We start from the raw sequence: 22,503 nt of genomic DNA, 5'->3' as shown, positions 1-22,503 counted from the left end.
AAATGTAGCATCACATGTAGTATTGAATAGTCAACCATGGAATACATAGAGTCGCTCTCCACAATTCAAGTCCAAAGTTAGACCCCTCTTCATAACAAGAGTTATACACAGGGGTTATCATTATGAGATATGGGCTACCCAGGTCATGTGGACATTTTCTTATGTGTATGGTCTCCCCTCAACAGATTATGAAGAAAAGGCAATAGTTAGTGATTGACAAAAGACAATGTAGTCATCGATTAGCACAAGACAATGTAGTCAGTGACTGACCTGGTAAATTGTCACTAGATGTAGTGGAATATAATGCAGTCACAAAAATGTTAATTCATTACAATAACCACTTATTTGTGTTATAGGTGATGAAGGTGACAACTTCTACGTCATAGATCAAGGAGAAGCTGATGTAAGTATTACAGTATATATCAGTGCATGGCTGTTGTGTTTGCATTAGATACGAGGCAGAGTGCACCCCCTGTATGCTACATGTAAGAGAAAAAAACAGCAAAGGCTTTATAACTGTTTTTAGTGAGATACTCATGGGGCCTTATGTACTATCTGAGTTGTAAGGAGATTTAGGTGAAATGGTATGGGGAACATTCTTTTTTACTCTATTCACCATTTTCCTAAAGTGGGCTAGTTTTTAAATATATTTTTCCTAATCCGTGTGATGAAATTGTTCACTCTGTTTTTGTCATCTTTTCACGCTGTGGTTTTTCACTTTTAACAGAGAAGTTAAAGGGGTACTCCGCTGCTCAGGGTTTGGAACAAAATGTTCCAAATGCTTAGAGCTGGGAGCTCGTGACGCAATAGCCCCGCCCATCATGACATCCCGCCCCGCCCTCTCAATGCAAGTCTATAGGAGGGGGTGTGACATCTGTCACGCCCCCTCCCATAGACTTGCATTGAGGGGGCGGGGCATGATGTCATGATGGGCAGGCCTATGGCGTCACGAGCTCCCGGCGCCGGCTTTAAGCATTCGGAACATTTTGTTCCAAACGCTGAGCAGCAGAGTACCCCTTTAAACCCTCAACAACATGGGACGTAAATGTACAGCCTGGCACCCTGGTACTTAAATGGGCACTCTCATTAAAACAAATTTTTGCTATTGCACTCCTTATGGTAAATGAAAAATATTTCTAATATACTTTTTTTTTTTTTAATGAAGATTTCTATGTTTTATTTGTGCTTAAAAAAGCTCAAGAGCACATGCTCCCCCAACTCATACACAGACTTTGGACCAAAGTCCAAACACAGGAAGTGCCGCCTGGAGTGCTGAGAGGGGGGGGGGGGGGGGTGTCCAACCAACAGCATATGGCAGTTATGTGTGAGAGGAGCTATGATTGGATGAGGCTGGACACCCCCCCCCTCAGCACTCCAGGCGGCACTTCCTGTGTTTGGACTTTGGTCCAAAGTCTGTGTATGAGTTGGGGGAACATGTGCTCTTGAGCTTTTTTAAGCACAAATAAAACACAGAAAACTTCATTTTTTTTAAAACAAAGTATATTAGAAATATTTTTCATTTACCATAAGGAGTGCAATAGCAAAAAAATTTTTAATGAGAGTGACCCTTTAATGCACCAGGATGTAAATTTACATCCCAAGTGTCATTCTGCCCCTGAAGCAGATATAAGCGATCACCCTTATGCCCGCCATTAACACTTCAGATGCTGTGATCATTACTGATCACATCATCTGAAACAGTTGCAATGCTTGTATCCACCCATCAAACCACACACAGAATGATCGAGGGAAAAAATTTCACTAGAGGTCTTCCCACCTGCCTTCTGCCGCTTCAGGGATCTTCTTGTATGTATGGTCACATGATATGGAGTGTGTGCACTGTGGAGAGACTTTTTCCTAGGATATAAGTGCATGCAACTCGTAAGGTGGACACGCGATCCCTCCCGTGGAGGTGTGAACAGTGTGTGATGATGCACATATAATGGAGGACTGTGTGACAAGTATGTGTTGATACATGTTGTACAGAGGACTGTGTAAAATATACCCCCATATATAGTGCACTAATAACAATATATTTGAAATTACCTGTACCCGGAGCAAGTGACATAATTGTATGTGTGGCAGCTACAAGGGATGATCCATGTGGCAGCAAAAGTAGATGGCGTCCATGATGTCCTGTATTATAAGTTATAATTACTAAGCACATCGTTTTTTTACTTTTTGTATTTTTGCTATCAGTTTGATATAATATTTTAATCAGACAGCTAATAAAAGCACATTTTAATCTTACTACTCGTCAATACAATATTCTTGTATAGTCTGCCAACAGAAGCAGACTATACAAAAACCATCCCCACTAACTCAAAAATGCCTCACAAATGACATATAAAAATGGCTGTAAAAGAGTTCCTGAAAATCCCTGTACTTATGTGTAAAAACAGGATGGTGTTCTTTTAGGTGGTTTACATACGGCTTTTTATAACTGTGTGAACATACCCTTAGGGTAGGTCCAGACACGCCTGCTTTGTGGTGCAGAATCTAATGGTTTCCACATAGCTCAGAAATTTTGGATGTGGATTAGGACAAACCCAGAAGTTTTTGAAATTTGCAGCAATGCTCAAAGCTCAGTAGCCTTCAATGGGGAAATTAGAATCCTCCATAGAATGTGCAAGCAATATATTGTTGCTAATATTGATGATAATTATCCCTGGATCCATAGCAAAGTCCAAAAATGTATCAGGTGTATTTTCCCTGTGGACTTATTGGGGGAAGGGTTTGCATCTATTCAGGCCCCTGTTAACTAACCCTTAAAACCTTTCATAAAATTGTAGTAACTTACCAAGAGAGCTTTCCAACCTTAGACAACCTTACTAAGCAAAGCACAACTGATACGAATGGACCTTATTGTAGCCATATCTCTACCAAACCCCACATACATACAAATACGTGGTTCCCCTGAGCATTCATGTGTCTGAAGAGGAGAAAGAGGGGGTAAGCCACTGCCAGACACTGACAACTACTTACTTCCTCAAGAACAAAATAATTAGGCAGTTGAAATTCAACATGCCGATCCCTCTCTTCCTTGATATCATTTCTCGTAAGAGGGTTAGGAGGCCCCACAAACTTGAGATGGTCGCCCCAAAATAAGCAGGTCCAGGTGACACATCTAATGTGTATGGAGCCTTTAGTTTTTATTCGTGTAGCTGGGATTTCCAGTGAAGGTATAAATGGCATTTGGGTGCTTCTTCATGGTCTAACTTTACTGACTGCGAAAATTCGGATATTGACGTAACACAACAAAAAAGATCATTTTTAGATGGTATCCTTGCTTTAATCTCACTAGATTTTATATTTTTTTCATTATTCCCCAAAAATATTTGTTCTTTTTCTACCTCGGATTAACAACAGATATATTCAGCCAGTGCAATGATATTATTCTAAGACAAATATTCCGTAACTAATTCCTATTGTTCAAACATAGCACCCTCAGAAGGAGACAAACTATTGACTAATGATTTAACAAGCTCTAAAAAGGTTCCTGAGAATCAGTAAATGGTGTTAAGTCCCTGTGTTTTACTAATGATGCAGTCTGTCTATCGGTCTTAACTCCGTAACAAAGAGGATATCACTTTACCTCCAGTTAAGTAATAGAACCTCCAGGGATCTATCCTGGCGATGCGGAGGCCACCAGGATGGAATGCACCTGAGGGGGACATTAGCACTGAAGGGAACTTGTTTATTAGTAATTTGTGGCTCATTTCTGCTGAGTGGGTACGGGAATAACCATGGACAATTTCCTCTGCCAAAACCCTCCTTTACTCATGCTCTAAGCAAGGATATTACTAATCTGTACTGTATGTAACCCCTTCCAGACAATGGGTCACATTCAGCTGAATGACTAATGCTGCTCTTTGACTACCGACGTCTTTTATGTACACATAAAAACTCAAACATACAGTAAAACTCAAAATTAAGAAACTGTATATTCCAAGCTCTATATCTTGACAAAGTTGATGGCCATCAAGGGTTTAGGAGAAATTGTCAGCTTTGGGGTGAGAAAATGAAACATGAAAGTCAGAACTCACTATATTTTAAGATTAAATTTTAAGGTCTATAGCTACACCAAGAATTGGGAATTGTCCCTGTGGATCTAGTAACCATTGTAAACCGTACTACCAATAAATAAGTACTGTGGGACTCATCTTTCAAATACTGACAATAGTTTGGGTCCATGAGGTTTAAGTTGTTAGCATAAAGCTGGTCATACACTTCCGTCTGACAGCTGTTCCGCCTGCTCCTCCCATACACATGCATGCATGGCTAAGAGTACATATGATCTCGATAGAGAGAATCGAATAAACCGCTGCCAGTTTATCATCTCTGAAAGCAAATGGATTGTGCCCATCGAATTCCAGCTGCCTGGTCCTTCTTTCCACTGACAACTGCCGTTATGGAAGAGTTGGAGTCCCCCATACATAATTGATGGCAGACCATCAAAACTGGTTCAGCCAACATCTAATGTGTATAGCCATAGTGTATAGCCATAGCCATAGCCAATTCTGGCAATGCAGGGAAAATGGACTGTCAGGTGACTATGTTGACACATAAAGTATTTTGGGCAGTGTACAGGGGCTGATTTAAAGCTCCAAAATGGCAAACAAATTGATCAAAAGCCAAATAACTCTGGAAAATGAACACATTTTTGTTGTCTGTCTTTTCACACAGTTTTTTGGGCTTCAAAAAATGTGGCCAAAAAAACTGTGTGGGGAACATAGCCTCAATGTGTCAAGAAGTTGTAGTCTCAAGTCACCTTAAAAGTCTTGTTAAAACTCCTGACCAGGAAGATTATGAAGTGGAATGTTGGATAACTTTTTTGAAAATAATGCAGCCACATCTTGCTCAAAGCAGGTCCATCAATTCCCCCTGAACAGCTCTTTAACTTGTTGTAGACAAACTTTATTTACAATCTAATTATTTGTTTTTTTAGTGTCATATTTTGACTCTTGGTGACCATATGAAGTACCTTCTCTTCAGTGCCGTTTTTTTCCCAATGATTTCTGTATTTGTCTCCATTTTCCTTGCAAATATACCTTTACCAGTGGGAGACTCTTCTGATAATACATTATGTCCCAAATTAGATAAAATCATTAGAAAGTTTGGTTTGAATTGGTCAAGGATTAAGTTGATGTTTTTCCTGCTGTCCTGTGTCTGAAAGCCTTTAGGCACACTGAACTTCAAAGATGTCAATATTTTATAAAACCATTTTTTATTTTCTTCATCTGGTCTTGATTCTAGCAAGAACCATAAAAAACACCAGATCCTAGACCAATGATGGCGAACCTATGGCATGCGTGCCACAGGTGGCGAACCGAGCCCCCTCAGTGGGCACTCAGCCATAGTTCGCCATGAATGCCTTTTGATGCGCTCCGCCGGCACTGGACTTCCACTATGCTACCGGTGGAGGAGGAATCGGAAAAGATCCGTCCTCATGCGAGTAGTCTGTGTGGAGCGTCGCTGTGCCACACAGCATACTCTGCTTTCTACCGGAAAGGCAGGAGGAGGGATCTGAAAAGATTCGTCCTCCTGCGAGCAGGCTGTGTGGAGCGTCGCTGCGCAACACAGAATTCTGCGCGGAAGAAACCATACTTACCACTGGACCGCCAGGGCTGACTGTGTCCTTCCCCCCTCCTCCTCCAAAGGTAAGACGAAGAGAGGAGGCGGGGGGGGGGGGGGGGGGGAATAACTGTTAAAAATAAATTAAGCATTTCTAAATGTGTTAAAAATAAATAATCTGCAGCACCCCTAACCCCCCCCACACACACACACACAGCACCCCTACCCCTACACACACACAGCACCTACTCCACACAGCACCCTATCCCCCACACACCCACATAAACACAGCAGACCCCCGCACAGCACCCATAGCACCCCCCACACACAGAACCCCTCAAACACACACAGCACCCCAAAGACACACACACACATCACCCCCACACACAGCACCCCTCAAACACACACACACATTACCCCCACACACACCACCCCTCAAACACACAGCACCTCACACACACAGCACCCCCACACAACACCTTTAGACACACAGCACCCCTCAAACACACACACACACAGCACCCCCCACACAGCACCTTTAGACACACAGCACCCCTCAAACACACACATACACAGCACCCCTCAAACATAGCACCTCACACACACTGCACTCCTCAAACACACACACAACAAAAAAATGTAATTATTTGAAACAAAAGATGTTAATTAGTTATGGCAACTGTATGAGTTGATTTTTCGAACCTTAGACCCCAGTATTCTGATTTAATTGCTGCGCTGGCACTTTGAGGGAAAAAAAGTTGGTGTGCATTACGGTTTGGGCACTCGGGCTCAAAAAGATTCCCCATCACTGGCCTGTTCTGATATTTCTTTTGTACATATATGTGAGGAGTGCTCACAGCTGTTTTGTAACATTAGGGCTTTTAGATAACCATCATGTGTAAATGGACTTAATAGTTGTTCCAGAACATAGCGTTCCTTTAGTTTGAACATTTATTTGACCTTCATATCAAAAAAGAAATCTGGTGACAAGTGCCATTAGAATCATAGTAACATGGACATGCTGTCTGCAGAGAAGATGCCATAAGGGCATTAACAATGTCTTTCCATTTTGTAAATCAACTATGTGAATAATATCCTGTTAATGTCACTAGAATTTTGCAGAGTAAACCAATGTAGGTATGGTAAGTACTTGGTAATACCTTTCTAAAATGCTCATATTAAAAAGACAGCTTGCATGTAAGTTGGTATCTAAACAGCCTTGGTTTTGTGAAGGGTTATGGTCAGAGTCTTCTGGGGCTGGTGTAGTTAAGAATCATAGTGTCCTGGCTGTTAGCTCGTCTTGATGGACATCCTGCTTGGCACAGCCAGCTTTGACATCGCATGCCCAATACAATGTTGATCAAAGCAGAATGGACATGTGAACTGACAGGAAACTGATTCTTCACTACACCAGCCCCGCCTAGATGACTCCTGGTGAGGGATTTACCTCTAATGCACTCTGTTTTATCACTTTGTGTTACCTAGCTTAGTGAAATGACAAATACGTATGCTATGCTGTAGACAAGAAGGCTCCATATACGTTTAGGTTTGATCACATAAGAAGAGACTGTGAGGTACTAAACAACATGGTGCTATACTTGGACAATACCTTTCTGACAAATGAGCACATGATATTTAACCCCTTAAGGACTCAGCGTTTTTCCGTATTTGTATTTTCATTTTTTCATCATCACCTTCTAAAAATCATAACGTTTTCAATTTTGCACATAAAATTCCATATGATGGCTTATTTTTTGCGCCACCAATTCCACTTTGCAGCGACATTAGTCATATTACCAAAAAATCCACGGCGTTTCTACGCAGTACATTTTTTGGTAAAAATGACACCTTATCTTTATTTTATCTTGTAGGTCCATACGGTTAAAATGATACCCTACTTATATAGATTTGATTTTGTCGTAATTTTTCCGCGTACGGGCCGGTATGAGGGCTCATTTTTTGCGCCATGTTCTGTTTTTATCGGTACCATTTTTGCATTGATTGGACTTTTTGATCGCTTTTTGTTAATTTTTTATGATATAAAAAGAGACCAAAAATACACTATTTTGGACTTTAGCCTGAGCTGCCGGGAAGCTTTTACTTTCGTTTTGGACGCAGCAATCAAATTTGATCGCCGCGTCTGAAGGGTTAATAGCACGGGGCACAACGATTGGTGCCATGCGTTATTAGCCCAGGGTCCCGGCTATCATTAGCAGCCGGGACCGACCCGGTGTGATGCAGGGTCACAGCGTAACCCCGTTTTTAACACCGGGACCGGGTGCAGGGGCATACAGGTACGCCCTGGGTCCTTAAGAGGTTAAAGGGGTACTCCGCTGGGAAACATTTTTTTTTAAATCAACTGTTGCCAGAAAGTTAAACAGATTTGTATATTACTTCTATTTAAAAATTGTAATCCTTCCAGTACTTATCAGCTGCTGTATACTACAGAGGAAGTTGTTTAGTTCTTTCCAGTCTGACCACAGTGCTCTCTGCTGCCACCTCTGTCCATGTCAGGAACTGTCCAGAGCAGGATAGGTTTGCTATGGGGATTTGCTTCTACTCTGGACAGTTCCTGACATGGAAAGAGGTGTCATCAGAGAGCACTGTGGTTAGACTGAAGAGAATTATACAACTTTCTCCGTAGTATACGAGTACCCCTTTAATGTTAAGTGAATGATGATAGCTTGTCCACATACACTTCAAGGGAAAGTTTTGGAATTTGGAAGTGAGTATCATGTTTAAAGTCCATTTCTGTGGATTTTCATCCCTTTGCTCAGTATCCACTGCTCCTAGATGTTTTCACTTCCAGAATATACAGATGTCTTAGTTCTAGAAGAATAGATGATTCTTTGACTTGCTGGAATACCTCATGAACAAGTTACACATAGTAACATAGTTCATAAGGTTGAAAAAAGACCAGAGTTCATCAAGCTTAACCTATATCCCTAATAAGTCCCTACTGAGTTGATCCAGAGGAAGGCAAAAACCCTCATACTAGACTCCAAATATGGCATCAGAATAAATCCCTGGATCAACATTTATGTATAAATCTAATATACATAACCAACGATGTTATTATTCTCCAAAAATGCATCCAGACCCCTTTTGAACTCTTTTACCGAGTTCACCATGACCACCTTCTCTGGCAGAGAGTTCCATAGTCTCACTGCTCTTACATTAAAGAACCCCCGTCTGTGCTTGTGTAGAAACCTTCTTTCCTCAAGACGTAGAGGATGCCCCCTTGTTATGGATACAGTCCTGGGTATAAATAGATCATGGGAGAGATCTCTGTACGGTCCCCTGATATATTTATACATAGTTATTAGGTCGCCCCTAAGTCTTCTTTTTTCTAAACTAAATAACCCTAATTCTGATAATCTTTCTGGTTACTGTAGTCCTCCTATTCCCCGTATTACTCTGGTTGCCTGTCTTTGAACCCTCTCTCTAGCTCCACTATATCTTTCTTGTACACTGGTGTCCAGTACTGTACACAGTATTCTATTTGTGGTCTGACTAGTGATTTGTACAGTGGTAGAATTATTTTCTTGTCATGGGCATCTATGCCCCTATTGATGCACCCCATGATTTTATTTGCCTTGGTAGCAGCTGCCCGACACTGGTCACTACAGCTAAATTTACTATTAACTGAGACTTCCAAGTCATTTTCCACATCAGTCGTCCCAAATGTGCTCCCATTTAATACATAATCCCAGCCCGGATGTTTCCTCCCCATGTGAATTACCTTACGTTTATCAGTGTTGAACCTCATCTGCCACTTCTCAGCCCAAACCTCCAACCTATCTAGATCCATTTGTAACAGTGCACTGTCCTCTATTGTGTTTACCGCTTTACAGAGTTTAGTATCATCTGCAAAGATTGCTACTTTACTATTCAACCCCTCTACAAGGTCATTAATTAATATATTAAATAGAACAGCACCCAAGACTGACCCCTGTGGTACCCCACCAGTAACAGTCACCCAATCAGAATAAGTACCATTAATAATCACCCTCTGTTTCCTATCACTGAGACAGTTACTTACCCACTTACACACACTCTCCCCCAGCCCAATCCTCATTTTACCCACCAATCTTTTATGTGGAACCGTATCAAATGCTTTGGAAAAATCCAGATATACGACATCCAGCGATTGCCCCATGTCCAGTCTGGAGCTCACCTCCTCATAAAAGCCGATCAGGTTAGTTTGACAGGACCGATCCCTCATAAGCCGTGCTGATATGGAGTCATACATTTATTTTTATCATGATGCTCTAAAATAGCATCTCTTAGAAAACCCTCAAATAATTTACATACAATGGAGGTTAAACTAACAGGCCTATAATTCCTAGGGTCACCTTTTGACCCCTTTTTAAATATTGGCACCACATTTGCCATGCACCAGTCCTGGGGAATAGTCCCTGTTACTATAGAGTCCCTGAATATTAAAAATAGGGGTCTGTTTATAACATTACTTAATTCTTTTAGAACACGGGAGTGAATGCCATCTGGACCTGGTGATTTGTCTATTTTTTGTAGGCGGCACTGTACTTGTACCTGTTGTTACGCCGAGCGCTCCGGGTCCCCGCTCCTCCCCGGAGCGCTCGCAACATCCCCGCTACTGCAGCACCCCGGTCAGATCTACTGACCGGGTGCGCTGCGATACCGCCCCCAGCCGGGATGCGATTCGCGATGCGGGTGGCGCCCGCTCGCGATGCGCACCCCGGCTCCCGTACCTGACTCGCTCTCCGTCGGTCCTGTCCCGGCGCGCGCGGCCCCGCTCCCTAGGGCGCGCGCGCGCCGGGTCTCTGCGATTTAAAGGGCCACTGCGCCACTGATTGGCGCAGTTGGTCTAATTAGTGTGTTCACCTGTGCACTCCCTATGTATACCTCACTTCCCCTGCACTCCCTCGCCGGATCTTGTTGCCATTGTGCCAGTGAAAGCGTTCCCTTGTGTGTTCCTAGCCTGTGTTCCAGACCTCCTGCCGTTGCCCCTGACTACGATCCTTGCTGCCTGCCCCGACCTTCTGCTACGTCCGACCTTGCTCTTGTCTACTCCCTTGTACCGCGCCTATCTTCAGCAGTCAGAGAGGTTGAGCCGTTGCTAGTGGATACGACCTGGTTACTACCGCCGCTGCAAGACCATCCCGCTTTGCGGCGGGCTCTGGTGAATACCAGTAGTAACTTAGAACCGGTCCACTAGCACGGTCCACGCCAATCCCTCTCTGGCACAGAGGATCCACCTCCTGCCAGCCGAATCGTGACAGTAGATCCGGCCATGGATCCCGCTGAAGTTCCACTGCCAGTTGTCGCCGACCTCACCACGGTGGTCGCCCAGCAGTCGCAACAGATAGCGCAACAAGGCCACCAGCTGTCTCAACTGACCGTGATGCTACAGCAGCTACTACCACAGCTTCAGCAATCATCTCCTCCGCCAGCTCCTGCACCTCCTCCGCAGCGAGTGGCCGCTTCCGGCCTACGACTATCCTTGCCGGATAAATTTGATGGGGACTCTAAGTTTTGCCGTGGCTTTCTTTCGCAATGTTCCCTGCACTTGGAGATGATGTCGGACCAGTTTCCTACTGAAAGGTCTAAGGTGGCTTTCGTAGTCAGCCTTCTGTCTGGGAAAGCTCTGTCATGGGCCACACCGCTCTGGGACCGCAATGACCCCGTCACTGCCTCTGTACACTCCTTCTTCTCGGAAATTCGAAGTGTCTTTGAGGAACCTGCCCGAGCCTCTTCTGCTGAGACTGCCCTGCTGAACCTGGTCCAGGGTAATTCTTCCGTTGGCGAGTACGCCATCCAATTCCGTACTCTTGCTTCCGAATTATCCTGGAATAATGAGGCCCTCTGCGCGACCTTTAAAAAAGGCCTATCCAGCAGCATTAAAGATGTTCTGGCCACACGAGAAATTCCTGCTAACCTGCATGAACTCATTCATCTAGCCACTCGCATTGACATGCGTTTTTCCGAAAGGCGTCAGGAGCTCCGCCAGGATATGGACTTTGTTCGCACGAGGCGTTTTTTCTCCCCGGCTCCTCTCTCCTCTGGTCCTCTGCAATCCGTTCCTGTGCCTCCCGCCGTGGAGGCTATGCAAGTTGACCGGTCTCGCTTGACACCTCAAGAGAGGACACGACGCCGCATGGAGAATCTCTGCCTGTACTGTGCCGGTACCGAACACTTCCTGAAGGATTGTCCTATCCGTCCTCCCCGCCTGGAAAGACGTACGCTGACTCCGCACAAAGGTGAGACAGTTCTTGATGTCAACTCTGCTTCTCCACGCCTTACTGTGCCCGTGCGGATATCTGCCTCTACCTTCTCCTTCTCTACTATGGCCTTCTTGGATTCCGGATCTGCAGGAAATTTTATTTTGGCCTCTCTCATCAACAGGTTCAACATCCCGGTGACCAGTCTCGCCAGACCCCTCTACATCAATTGTGTTAACAATGAAAGATTGGACTGTACCGTGCGTTACCGCACGGAGCCCCTCCTAATGTGCATCGGACCTCATCACGAAAAAATTGAGTTTTTGGTCCTCTCCAATTGCACTTCCGAAATTCTCCTTGGACTACCGTGGCTTCAACGCCATTCCCCAACCCTTGATTGGTCCACAGGAGAGATCAAGAGCTGGGGTACTTCTTGTTTCAAGGACTGTCTTAAACCGGTTCCCAGTACTCCCTGCCGTGACCCTGTGGGTCCCCCTGTAACCGGTCTCCCTAAGGCTTATATGGACTATGCTGACGTATTTTGCAAAAAACAAGCTGAGACTTTACCTCCTCACAGGCCTTATGACTGTCCTATTGACCTCCTCCCGGGCACTACTCCACCCCGGGGCAGAATTTATCCTCTGTCCGCCCCAGAGACTCTTGCTATGTCTGAATACATCCAGGAAAATTTAAAAAAGGGGTTTATCCGCAAATCCTCCTCTCCTGCCGGAGCTGGATTTTTCTTTGTGTCCAAAAAAGATGGCTCCCTACGTCCTTGCATTGATTACCGCGGACTTAATAAAATCACGGTAAAGAACCGCTACCCCCTACCTCTTATCTCAGAACTCTTTGATCGTCTTCAAGGTGCCCACATCTTTACCAAACTGGACTTAAGAGGTGCTTATAATCTCATCCGCATCAGGGAGGGGGACGAATGGAAAACTGCATTTAACACCAGAGATGGACACTTTGAGTATCTAGTCATGCCCTTTGGCCTGTGCAACGCCCCTGCCGTCTTCCAAGACTTTGTTAATGAAATTTTTCGTGATCTCTTATATTCCTGTGTTGTTGTGTATCTGGACGATATTCTGATTTTTTCTGCCAACTTAGAAGAACATCGCCAGCATGTCCGCATGGTTCTTCAGAGACTTCGAGACAATCAACTTTATGCCAAAATGGAGAAATGTCTGTTTGAATGTCAATCTCTTCCTTTCCTAGGATACTTGGTCTCTGGCCAGGGACTACAAATGGACCCAGATAAACTCTCTGCCGTCTTAGATTGGCCACGCCCCTCCGGACTCCGTGCTATCCAACGTTTTTTGGGGTTCGACAATTATTACAGACAATTTATTCCACATTTTTCCACTATTGTGGCTCCTATCGTGGCTTTAACCAAGAAGAATGCCAATCCTAAGTCCTGGTCTCCCCAAGCGGAAGACGCATTTAAACGGCTCAAGTCTGCCTTTTCTTCTGCTCCCGTGCTCTCCAGACCTGACCCATCTAAACCCTTCCTATTGGAGGTTGATGCCTCCTCAGTGGGAGGTGGAGCAGTCCTTCTACAAAAAAATTCTTCCGGGCATGCTGTTACTTGTGGTTTTTTTTCTAGGACCTTCTCTCCGGCGGAGAGGAACTACTCCATCGGGGATCGAGAACTACTGGCCATTAAATTGGCACTTGAGGAATGGAGGCATCTGCTGGAGGGATCAAAATTTCCAGTTATCATTTACACCGATCACAAGAATCTCTCCTATCTCCAGTCTGCCCAACGGCTGAATCCTCGCCAGGCCAGGTGGTCGTTGTTCTTTGCCCGTTTTAACTTTGAAATTCATTTTCGCCCTGCCGACAAGAACATTAGGGCCGATGCTCTCTCTCGTTCCTCGGATGCCGCGGAAGTAGAGGTCTCTCCGCAACACATCATTCCTCCTGACTGTCTGATCTCCACTTCTCCAGTCTCCATCAGGCAAACTCCTCCAGGGAAGACCTTCGTTTCTCCACGCCAACGTCTCGGGATTCTCAAATGGGGTCACTCCTCCCACCTCGCAGGCCATGCGGGCATCAAAAAGTCCTTGCAACTCATCTCTCGTTTCTATTGGTGGCCGACTCTGGAGACGGATGTTGTTGATTTTGTGCGGGCCTGTACTGTCTGTGCCCGGGATAAGACTCCTCGCCAGAAGCCTGCTGGTCTCCTTCATCCTCTGCCTGTCCCCGAACAGCCTTGGTCTCTGATTGGTATGGACTTTATTACAGACTTACCCCCATCCCGTGGCAACACTGTTGTTTGGGTGGTCGTTGATCGATTTTCCAAGATGGCACATTTTATTCCTCTTCCTGGTCTTCCTTCAGCGCCTCAGTTGGCAAAACAATTTTTTGTACACATTTTTCGTCTTCACGGTTTGCCCACGCAGATCGTCTCGGATAGAGGCGTCCAATTCGTGTCAAAATTCTGGAGGGCTCTCTGTAAACAACTCAAGATTAAATTAAACTTCTCTTCTGCTTATCATCCTCAATCCAACGGGCAAGTAGAAAGAATTAACCAGGTCCTAGGTGACTATTTACGGCATTTTGTTTCCTCCCGCCAGGATGACTGGGCAGATCTTCTACCATGGGCCGAATTCTCGTACAACTTCAGAGTCTCTGAATCTTCTGCTAAATCCCCATTTTTCGTGGTGTACGGCCGTCACCCTCTTCCCCCCCTCCCTACTCCCTTGCCCTCTGGTTTGCCCGCTGTGGATGAAGTGACTCGTGATCTTTCCACCATATGGAAAGAGACCCAAAATTCTCTTTTACAGGCTTCATCTCGCATGAAAAAGTTTGCCGATAAGAAAAGAAGAGCTTCCCCCATTTTTGCTCCCGGAGACAAGGTATGGCTCTCCGCTAAATATGTCCGCTTCCGTGTCCCCAGTTACAAACTGGGACCACGCTATCTGGGTCCTTTCAAAATCTTGTGCCAAATTAATCCTGTCTCTTACAAACTTCTTCTTCCTCCTTCTCTTCGTATTCCCAATGCCTTTCATGTCTCTCTCCTTAACCCACTCATCATCAACCGTTTCTCTCCCAAACTTGTTTCTCCCACTCCTGTTTCCGGTTCTTCTGACATCTTCTCCGTGAAGGAGATACTGGCCTCCAAGACGGTCAGAGGGAAAAAATTTTTTTGGGTTAATTGGGAGGGCTGTGGTCCTGAAGAGAGATCCTGGGAACCTGAGGACAACATCCTAGACAAAAGTCTGGTCCTCAGGTTCTCAGGCTCCAAGAAGAGGGGGAGACCCAAGGGGGGGGGTACTGTTACGCCGAGCGCTCCGGGTCCCCGCTCCTCCCCGGAGCGCTCGCAACATCCCCGCTACTGCAGCGCCCCGGTCAGATCTACTGACCGGGTGCGCTGCGATACCGCCCCCAGCCGGGATGCGATTCGCGATGCGGGTGGCGCCCGCTCGCGATGCGCACCCCGGCTCCCGTACCTGACTCGCTCTCCGTCGGTCCTGTCCCGGCGCGCGCGGCCCCGCTCCCTAGGGCGCGCGCGCGCCGGGTCTCTGCGATTTAAAGGGCCACTGCGCCACTGATTGGCGCAGTTGGTCTAATTAGTGTGTTCACCTGTGCACTCCCTATGTATACCTCACTTCCCCTGCACTCCCTCGCCGGATCTTGTTGCCATTGTGCCAGTGAAAGCGTTCCCTTGTGTGTTCCTAGCCTGTGTTCCAGACCTCCTGCCGTTGCCCCTGACTACGATCCTTGCTGCCTGCCCCGACCTTCTGCTACGTCCGACCTTGCTCTTGTCTACTCCCTTGTACCGCGCCTATCTTCAGCAGTCAGAGAGGTTGAGCCGTTGCTAGTGGATACGACCTGGTTACTACCGCCGCTGCAAGACCATCCCGCTTTGCGGCGGGCTCTGGTGAATACCAGTAGTAACTTAGAACCGGTCCACTAGCACGGTCCACGCCAATCCCTCTCTGGCACAGAGGATCCACCTCCTGCCAGCCGAATCGTGACACCTGTACTGGGGAATTTACCTTATCTCACTGTATTTCACCTGGCATTTCATTTTCCTCAGTGAATACAGTGGAGAAGAATTTCTTAAATATATTTGCTTTTTCCTGATCCCTGTCTATAATTTCTTCCTCATCATTTTTTTGTTGACCTTTTTGTTGACCTTTTTGCTATTTATATAGTTAAAGAACATTTTGGGGTTAGTTTTACTCTCTTTGGCAAGGGGTCTTTCTGTCTCTATTTTTCTATGTCTCTTTTATCAGTTTTTTTTTTTACATATTTTACATTTTCTCTATATCGTTTTAATGCTTCTTCACTGGCGTCCTGTTTTAGTTGTTTAAATTCTTTCTTCTCATTTATTGCCCCGTTAACGTTTGTTATACCTCTTACAGTGAGAAATATTCTTAAAAGTCTCCCATTTAGTGTCAGTATTCTTTGTTTTTGAGGACGTTATCCCATTTTATATTGTTAAGGGCTTCTCTGAGTTGATCAAACTTTGCCTTCCTAAAGTTCATTGTTTTTGTGGTGCCTCGCGAGGTTCCTTTATTGAAGAACAAGTTATAATGTATTATATTATGGTCACTATTTCCTAGGTGTCCTTCTACTTGCACATTAGTTACTCTATCAGATCTGTTGGTTAATATTACGTCTAGTGGGGCGCCCCCATCTGGTCGGGCTCTGCACCATTTGGGACAGATAATTTTCTTTAGCTATAGGCAGAGACCTGTTTCATTTATGAGATTCACAGGACTCAGTCTCCCAGTTTATATCAGGATAGTTAAAGTCCCCCATTATTATCACCTCATTCTTATTTGCTGCCTTGTTTATTTGCCTCAGTAATTGATCTTCTTCCTTTTCCATTATGTTTGGTGGCTTATAGCAAACCCCTATAAGATTTTATTTTTATTTTTATCTCCATATATTTCTACCCATAATGACTCCACATGACCTCCCCTATATCCTCCCGCAGTGCGGCCTTCAGACTGGACTTTATATAAAGACAAACTCCTCCCCCTTTCCATTTTGGCCGATCCTTCTTGAATAGACTATAACCCTGTATGTTGACCGCCCAGACATAGCTATCGTCCAACCAAGTCTCTGTTATACCCACTATGTCATAATTCTCCTAAACTCCAGTTCATCAGTTTTATTGGACAGACTTCTGGCATTAGTCAACATGCAATTCAATGGTGTATGTTTTTTTTTTTTCCTATGAAGCCTATCCCTATTAACTATTCTAACCTCACCCCCAGGCACATTAATAAGTCCCCCCTCTCTATCTACACTATCTTCCCCTTCTACGTTGTAGGTTCCCTCCCCCCCAGTCCCTAGTTTAAACACTCCTCCACCCTTCTAGCCATCTTCTCCCCAAGCACAGCTGCACCCTCCCCATTGAGGTGCAGTCCGTCCCTACATTAGAGCCAGTAACCGACAGCGAAGTCGGCCCAGTTCTCTATGAACCCAAACCCCTCCTTCCTACACCAGCTTCTGAGCCACTTGTTTACCTCCCTTATCTTCCGCTCCCTCTCTGGTGTGGCTTGTGGTACAGGTAATATTTCAGAAAATATTACCTTGGAGGTCCTTGCCTTAAGCTTGCCGCCTATGTCCCTGAAATCATTTTTAAGGACCCTCCACCTACCTCTTACTTTGTCATTGGTGCCAGTATGTACCAGCCCCACCCAGCAACCTGTCAACCCGATCTGCGATGTGCTGAACTCGAGCGCCAGGTAAATAACACACTGTTTGGCAATCCCGGTCTTTGTGATAGATCGCCCTGTCTGTCCCCCTAATAATTGAGTCCCCCACTACCAGTACCTGTCTGCCCTGCACTCCTTCTACCCTCCTTCCTGGAGTAGACACCCCTCTGGCGTTCAGAGGCAGAGTCCTGCTGCAGTACTGCTAGCTTTGAAATGGCATCTCCCTCATCTGCCAACCAGGCAAACTTGTTGGGGTGTGCCAGATCAGGACTAGCCTCCCTGACACTTTTCCCTCTACCCCATTTTCTAACTGTAACCCAGCTAGCTGCCCGACTGTCCTGCACCTCCCACTATCCTCCCCACCTCTACCCCAGAGAGTACTTGCTCAGTGAGCAGGAGACTCCTCTCCAAGTTATCAATTCGTCTCAGTGTTGCCAGTTGCTCCTCTAGATCCAGGATCTGGGCTTCCAAATGAAAAACTCACACACATCTCGCACAACAATGTGCACCTTTAAACTGCTGTTCAAGGATTGCATACAACACGCAAGATGTACACTGGACTGTATTTTCCAACATGGAGGCCATTTAGTTATGAGGTTTTCACAAAGTAAATCTCACAGCGATCTCAAACTCCTGCTTTCAAACTCCTGTTTTACAACTCTTTTTCAACTGCCTCTCTTCCAAAGCAACACTCAGACAGAGCAAGCTCAGAACTGAGTCCCAAACTAAGATTTAAGCACCTGTGACCAATCTACCCCTCCCCTAGAGGTAGAGCAGGTAAAAAATATTGGGAAAAGGTTGTTTAAAATGATCCCTCTATGTGCAAATGTAAGTACTCAAGTACTTAAGGACTCAAGTACTCAACACAAGTCACTCCAGCTCCACAGATTCACTCCGGACAGCAGATATCTCCTGTTTTACAACTCTCTTTCAACTGCCTCTCTTCCAAAGCACCATTCAGACAGAGCAAGCCACACTCAGAGCAAGCCGTGCCCATGAAAACATTATTTTTGAAGGATTATGTGGAACTCCAATGGCCAATGTGGAGTACTGAGCTGAACCCATTAACCTTTTTAAAAATGCTTTGAGATCAGTGCCCAACCTTATGATTCATCTTTGGCACAACTAAAGTCAGGTGCCAAAATTTAGTCGGAAGCCTCCCTAGAAAAGTGAAGAGTGCCATCTCTAAATGCCTGTGGGTTTGGAATGAGATGTTTAACAAGCACATATGGATGGGATGTTCAGGTGTCTTCATAAATTTCTATTATGTTACATCAATACATCTGCAACCTTTGGCACTACAGATAAAACTATAAATCCCAGCATGCCCTGACAGCTACAGTAATGTGTGTATCTGCCGCACATCTCCATCCATGTGGAAAATATCTAACTCATATTGGGTGTTTCCTGATGTTTTGTTATGTAATTGGCAGCCAATATTTTAGGCAGTAGCATTATCTGGGAGAAGAGCCAGCATTACGTTACATACCGTAGACCTTATCTGACATTAACACATCACATATCTAATAGAAAAATGTTCAGACCTGTCTTTGTGACTAAACCGATCGTAGAGCAACTGAACAGAAGTGATGACATGCTGCGTCTATTAATACAGAGCAGAAGATGTATCACGGCAGCAGAGATCATACGGATTACTTTATTACTACTATCTGGGGCTGCAGACAGGAAATGTTTGGACAGGAGCTTTACAGGAAAGGTGAAATCAATAGTATAACTGGAATTACGGACAGTTTTTTTAAGGAAACGTAGAGAAAGGGGCAGCTTGGCATTAGTCGTTGAGAAGAAAGTCGGAGAGTGAAAACTATTATTGTTTCAGATTCTTACGATATTTTTGCAAAAAACACAACGAAAACACAAAAAAAAAAAAACACAAGTTAAAAACATGATGAAAATTTTTGTTGTGGGAACACCTGGAAGTTAGTGTTCAGTTTCCCTGCAGTGTCTCCAGAGGGAAAACTAAGTACTGCACAGTTCAAATCAATGGGTTGTCTGTGAATGGTACAGGTCCACTAGAGCGAGAGATGCTCTTTGTAACAGCTCTCTATTCTGAGCAAGAGAGGAGGATCCTATTAGCATAAAATTCCCTAATAGGGTATATAAAAATGGGTTTGCCCTTATGGGCAAAGCCACTTCTCATCTTTTCATTTTTGCTTTATCATTCTGACCTCCCAAGACCCATAGCTTTTTATTTTTAGCCGGCACAGCAATATGAGGTTTTTTTTTTTTTGAGGGGGGGGGGGGGGGGGGGGGTTCGTGACAAGTTGTATTTCCAAATAGGCTAAAAAAAACTCTTGTAGAATTATTTATTTTTTAACCAAGAGCTTTGTTAAGACATTTTATGTAAATTAAGATGTAGGTAGTTTTAGTTTTCCCACTGTAAAATACACCAAACTTTTTTTTTATCTCCTTTTGTTCAATTTTAACAAGAATCTACAGGCTGATCTACAGGTTAGTAATATATTTTAAAACATCTCAGCTTACCCTGGCTTTGTAGTGCACTGCAATCCTCTTACAGATACTTGCTAAAAACAGACAACTAGGATAGCATTTACAATTAAAAAAATGTAATACCTAATTTAATCCATACAAAAGTGTGCAAGCACTTGGAGAAAACACACCTAGTATGAACTGACACGTTTCAAACCTCAAGGGTTCTAGTAAACAATTATTCACTGTAATATGCTACAGTCCCCCGACATTGCCTCGTCTCCATTGCTTACTTCTTCCTGCTCTCGATATCAACACAAGAAAGTAGCTTTTCAGCCAGCCACTGGTTAAGGTAAGTCATTGCTACATCCAGCAATTGGAAGAGAGGCCACTTTCTTGGGTTACCAGGAAATGGAGAGTAGCAGGGACCGGCACCATCAGAATGACAGTGTTGGGGGATTGTGCCAGATTAGTAGGTTTTTTGTTTAAAAAAAATGTTGGCCAAATATCACTGGACAACCCCTTTAATGGAAAAAAAAATAAGACTAAGAAAGACTTTGTTGTCAATCATTGGTGGGAACACCAGCATTGTTTAAAGTGTAGTGTGAAAGATCCTGCTGGGAATTATAGTTCCACAACAGCTGGGACACTGCAGTCTTACTGACCCATTCTTAGATATGTCACAGCCTTAAGTGACATTTACTTTCCTATATCTTTTTGCACATCTGTATGAAAGTACGTGTGAAGGAGATGTGTTAGTGGGATGAGTGCATGCTTCCTCAACCACTTGAAAGAAGCACTTGTTAGGACACAGATGTAGAAACATGCCTGGGACTCTGCGGGCGTCTCTCCTACTCTCTGTGTAAAATCTCTGTGAATACACAACAGCTAGGCCTCACTCATGACCTCAGGAATGGCCCCAGCCACATGAAGGTCGCCAGCCAGAAACCCAAATCCTGGGCTAAAAGTGAAAACCATTTACAGTGCAAACATCTCTCTTCTTCTCGGTTTACATTGGTTCATTACTCAACGTTCAGGGCTTTGTGCTTTACAGTGATACGCACGTTGGTTGCTGATACAGACAGTCAGGGTGATAAGATCTTTGAGAACGGCTCACATCAAAGCCAAGTGTCATGATGGTAGCAGTTCTGATACAAAGCGCATCTGAGGACAGGAAGCCCTATCTGTAGCCAGCATTGGCCTTCATGTGGCTGACCACAAAGGGATGGGCACATCAGAGGTATCCCGGGAACATTTACAGGGACAGAATTTAGTTACTTTATGGGAAGAGAGAGGTTATGGAAGCCGCAGCAGTCTACTAAATAGGGATGACATTTAAATGTAAGCATACCTGTCTAAGGGTTTTCCAAGATTACATTGTTTATTATAACACATTGGGAATTTTAAGAGGACCTGACAACTCTCCTGAGATCTCTGTTTTAGTAAATACTTAAAAAAAAAAATTTGAATATTCTTTATTAAAAAAAACGAAACTTTTCTAATAGTTCTGCATTACACTGTTTCTCTGTTATTCTTCCTATAGTTTTTTTTTTAAATAAATTAACAACTGGGTGTTACTATTCCCCTTTTCAATGGGTGTGTCGCTCCAATTGTGTACCTCCAACTGCTAACACCCAATTGTCAATTTATTCAACAATCTCCAGGAGGAATAACAGAATCATGATACAATGCAGAGTTAAAATATAAGAGGCTCTAGATTGTTTTATTTTAGGTAATGCAGTTAATTTTGAAAACAGACATGTTAGTGGAAAGCTGACAGACCCCCACTGATCATGAAAACAGGGGAGCAGCAGTCGAGTATGCACACTGCTGCTGCTTAAAGGGGTACTCCACTGTCCCAGCGTTCAGTACATTTTGCTGCCACGCCCCCTCCCATAGACTTGCATTGAGGGGGAGTGGTGTGATGTCACAAGGGGCATGGCCGTGTCATCAAGACCCCCACAGCCCGCACCCAGACTTTGGAACAAAATGTTCCGAACGCTGGGGCAGGGGAGTACCCCTTTAAAACTTGATGGGACTTCTTAATGTATCGGAGCACTGTATTGCTATCTTCAGAAGTCCTATAGCGTTTGAATGGAGCAGTAGTGTGCATACTCGACAGCTACTTCATTTATCCCTGCTGCCAGACCCTGACTGATCAGACATTTATCACCTATACTGTGGATAAGTGACAAGTTGTCACCCCTTTAGGGCATGTTTACACTGAAGAATTGACAAGGAATAATTTCAGTCAGGAAGTTAAGCAAATCTGCTATCTTCTGCTTGGAGCTAAAATTGCGTAGAATTTAAAAAGGAATTTGAGGCAGAATTTTTAGGGAGGAGGATCAGTATTACAAAAACCAATGGACTGGCTGTCAGTTCTCCTTTAGAAAACTCATTTTGTCAGGAAAAAAAAAGTCCCATTGACTACAATTGGCTTTTACCCACGCATTCTGCAGGAAAATAAACATTTTCAAACTTCCGGCAGAACAGAATTCCGCAACGGAATTCCATCCACAGAAATTCCTCAGTGTGAACAGAGCAGCGAAAAGACCAGTAAAGTCAATGGATATTCCAGCTAGAATTAGAGCAGAATATGC

At 44.4% G+C, this 22,503-nt stretch overlaps 1 protein-coding gene across 4 annotated transcripts in view; it reads left to right on the top strand.

The window, feature by feature from the left end:
- The window catches only part of PRKAR1B (protein kinase cAMP-dependent type I regulatory subunit beta), a 286,647-nt gene that overhangs the window by 186,961 nt on the left and 77,183 nt on the right, over nt 1–22,503 (top strand). For all 4 annotated transcript variants that reach the window (XM_056535925.1, XM_056535923.1, XM_056535921.1 and 1 more), the window contains one exon: nt 357–403. In XM_056535925.1, the coding sequence (XP_056391900.1) occupies nt 357–403 (47 nt within the window). The remainder of the gene's footprint in view (nt 1–356; nt 404–22,503) is intronic.

This window comes from Hyla sarda, chromosome 8, assembly GCF_029499605.1.
Source record: "Hyla sarda isolate aHylSar1 chromosome 8, aHylSar1.hap1, whole genome shotgun sequence".
Lineage (NCBI taxonomy): Eukaryota > Metazoa > Chordata > Amphibia > Anura > Hylidae > Hyla > Hyla sarda.
The sequence above is the reverse complement of the archived record's forward strand: the minus strand, read 5'-3'. Positions and strand labels throughout refer to the sequence as shown.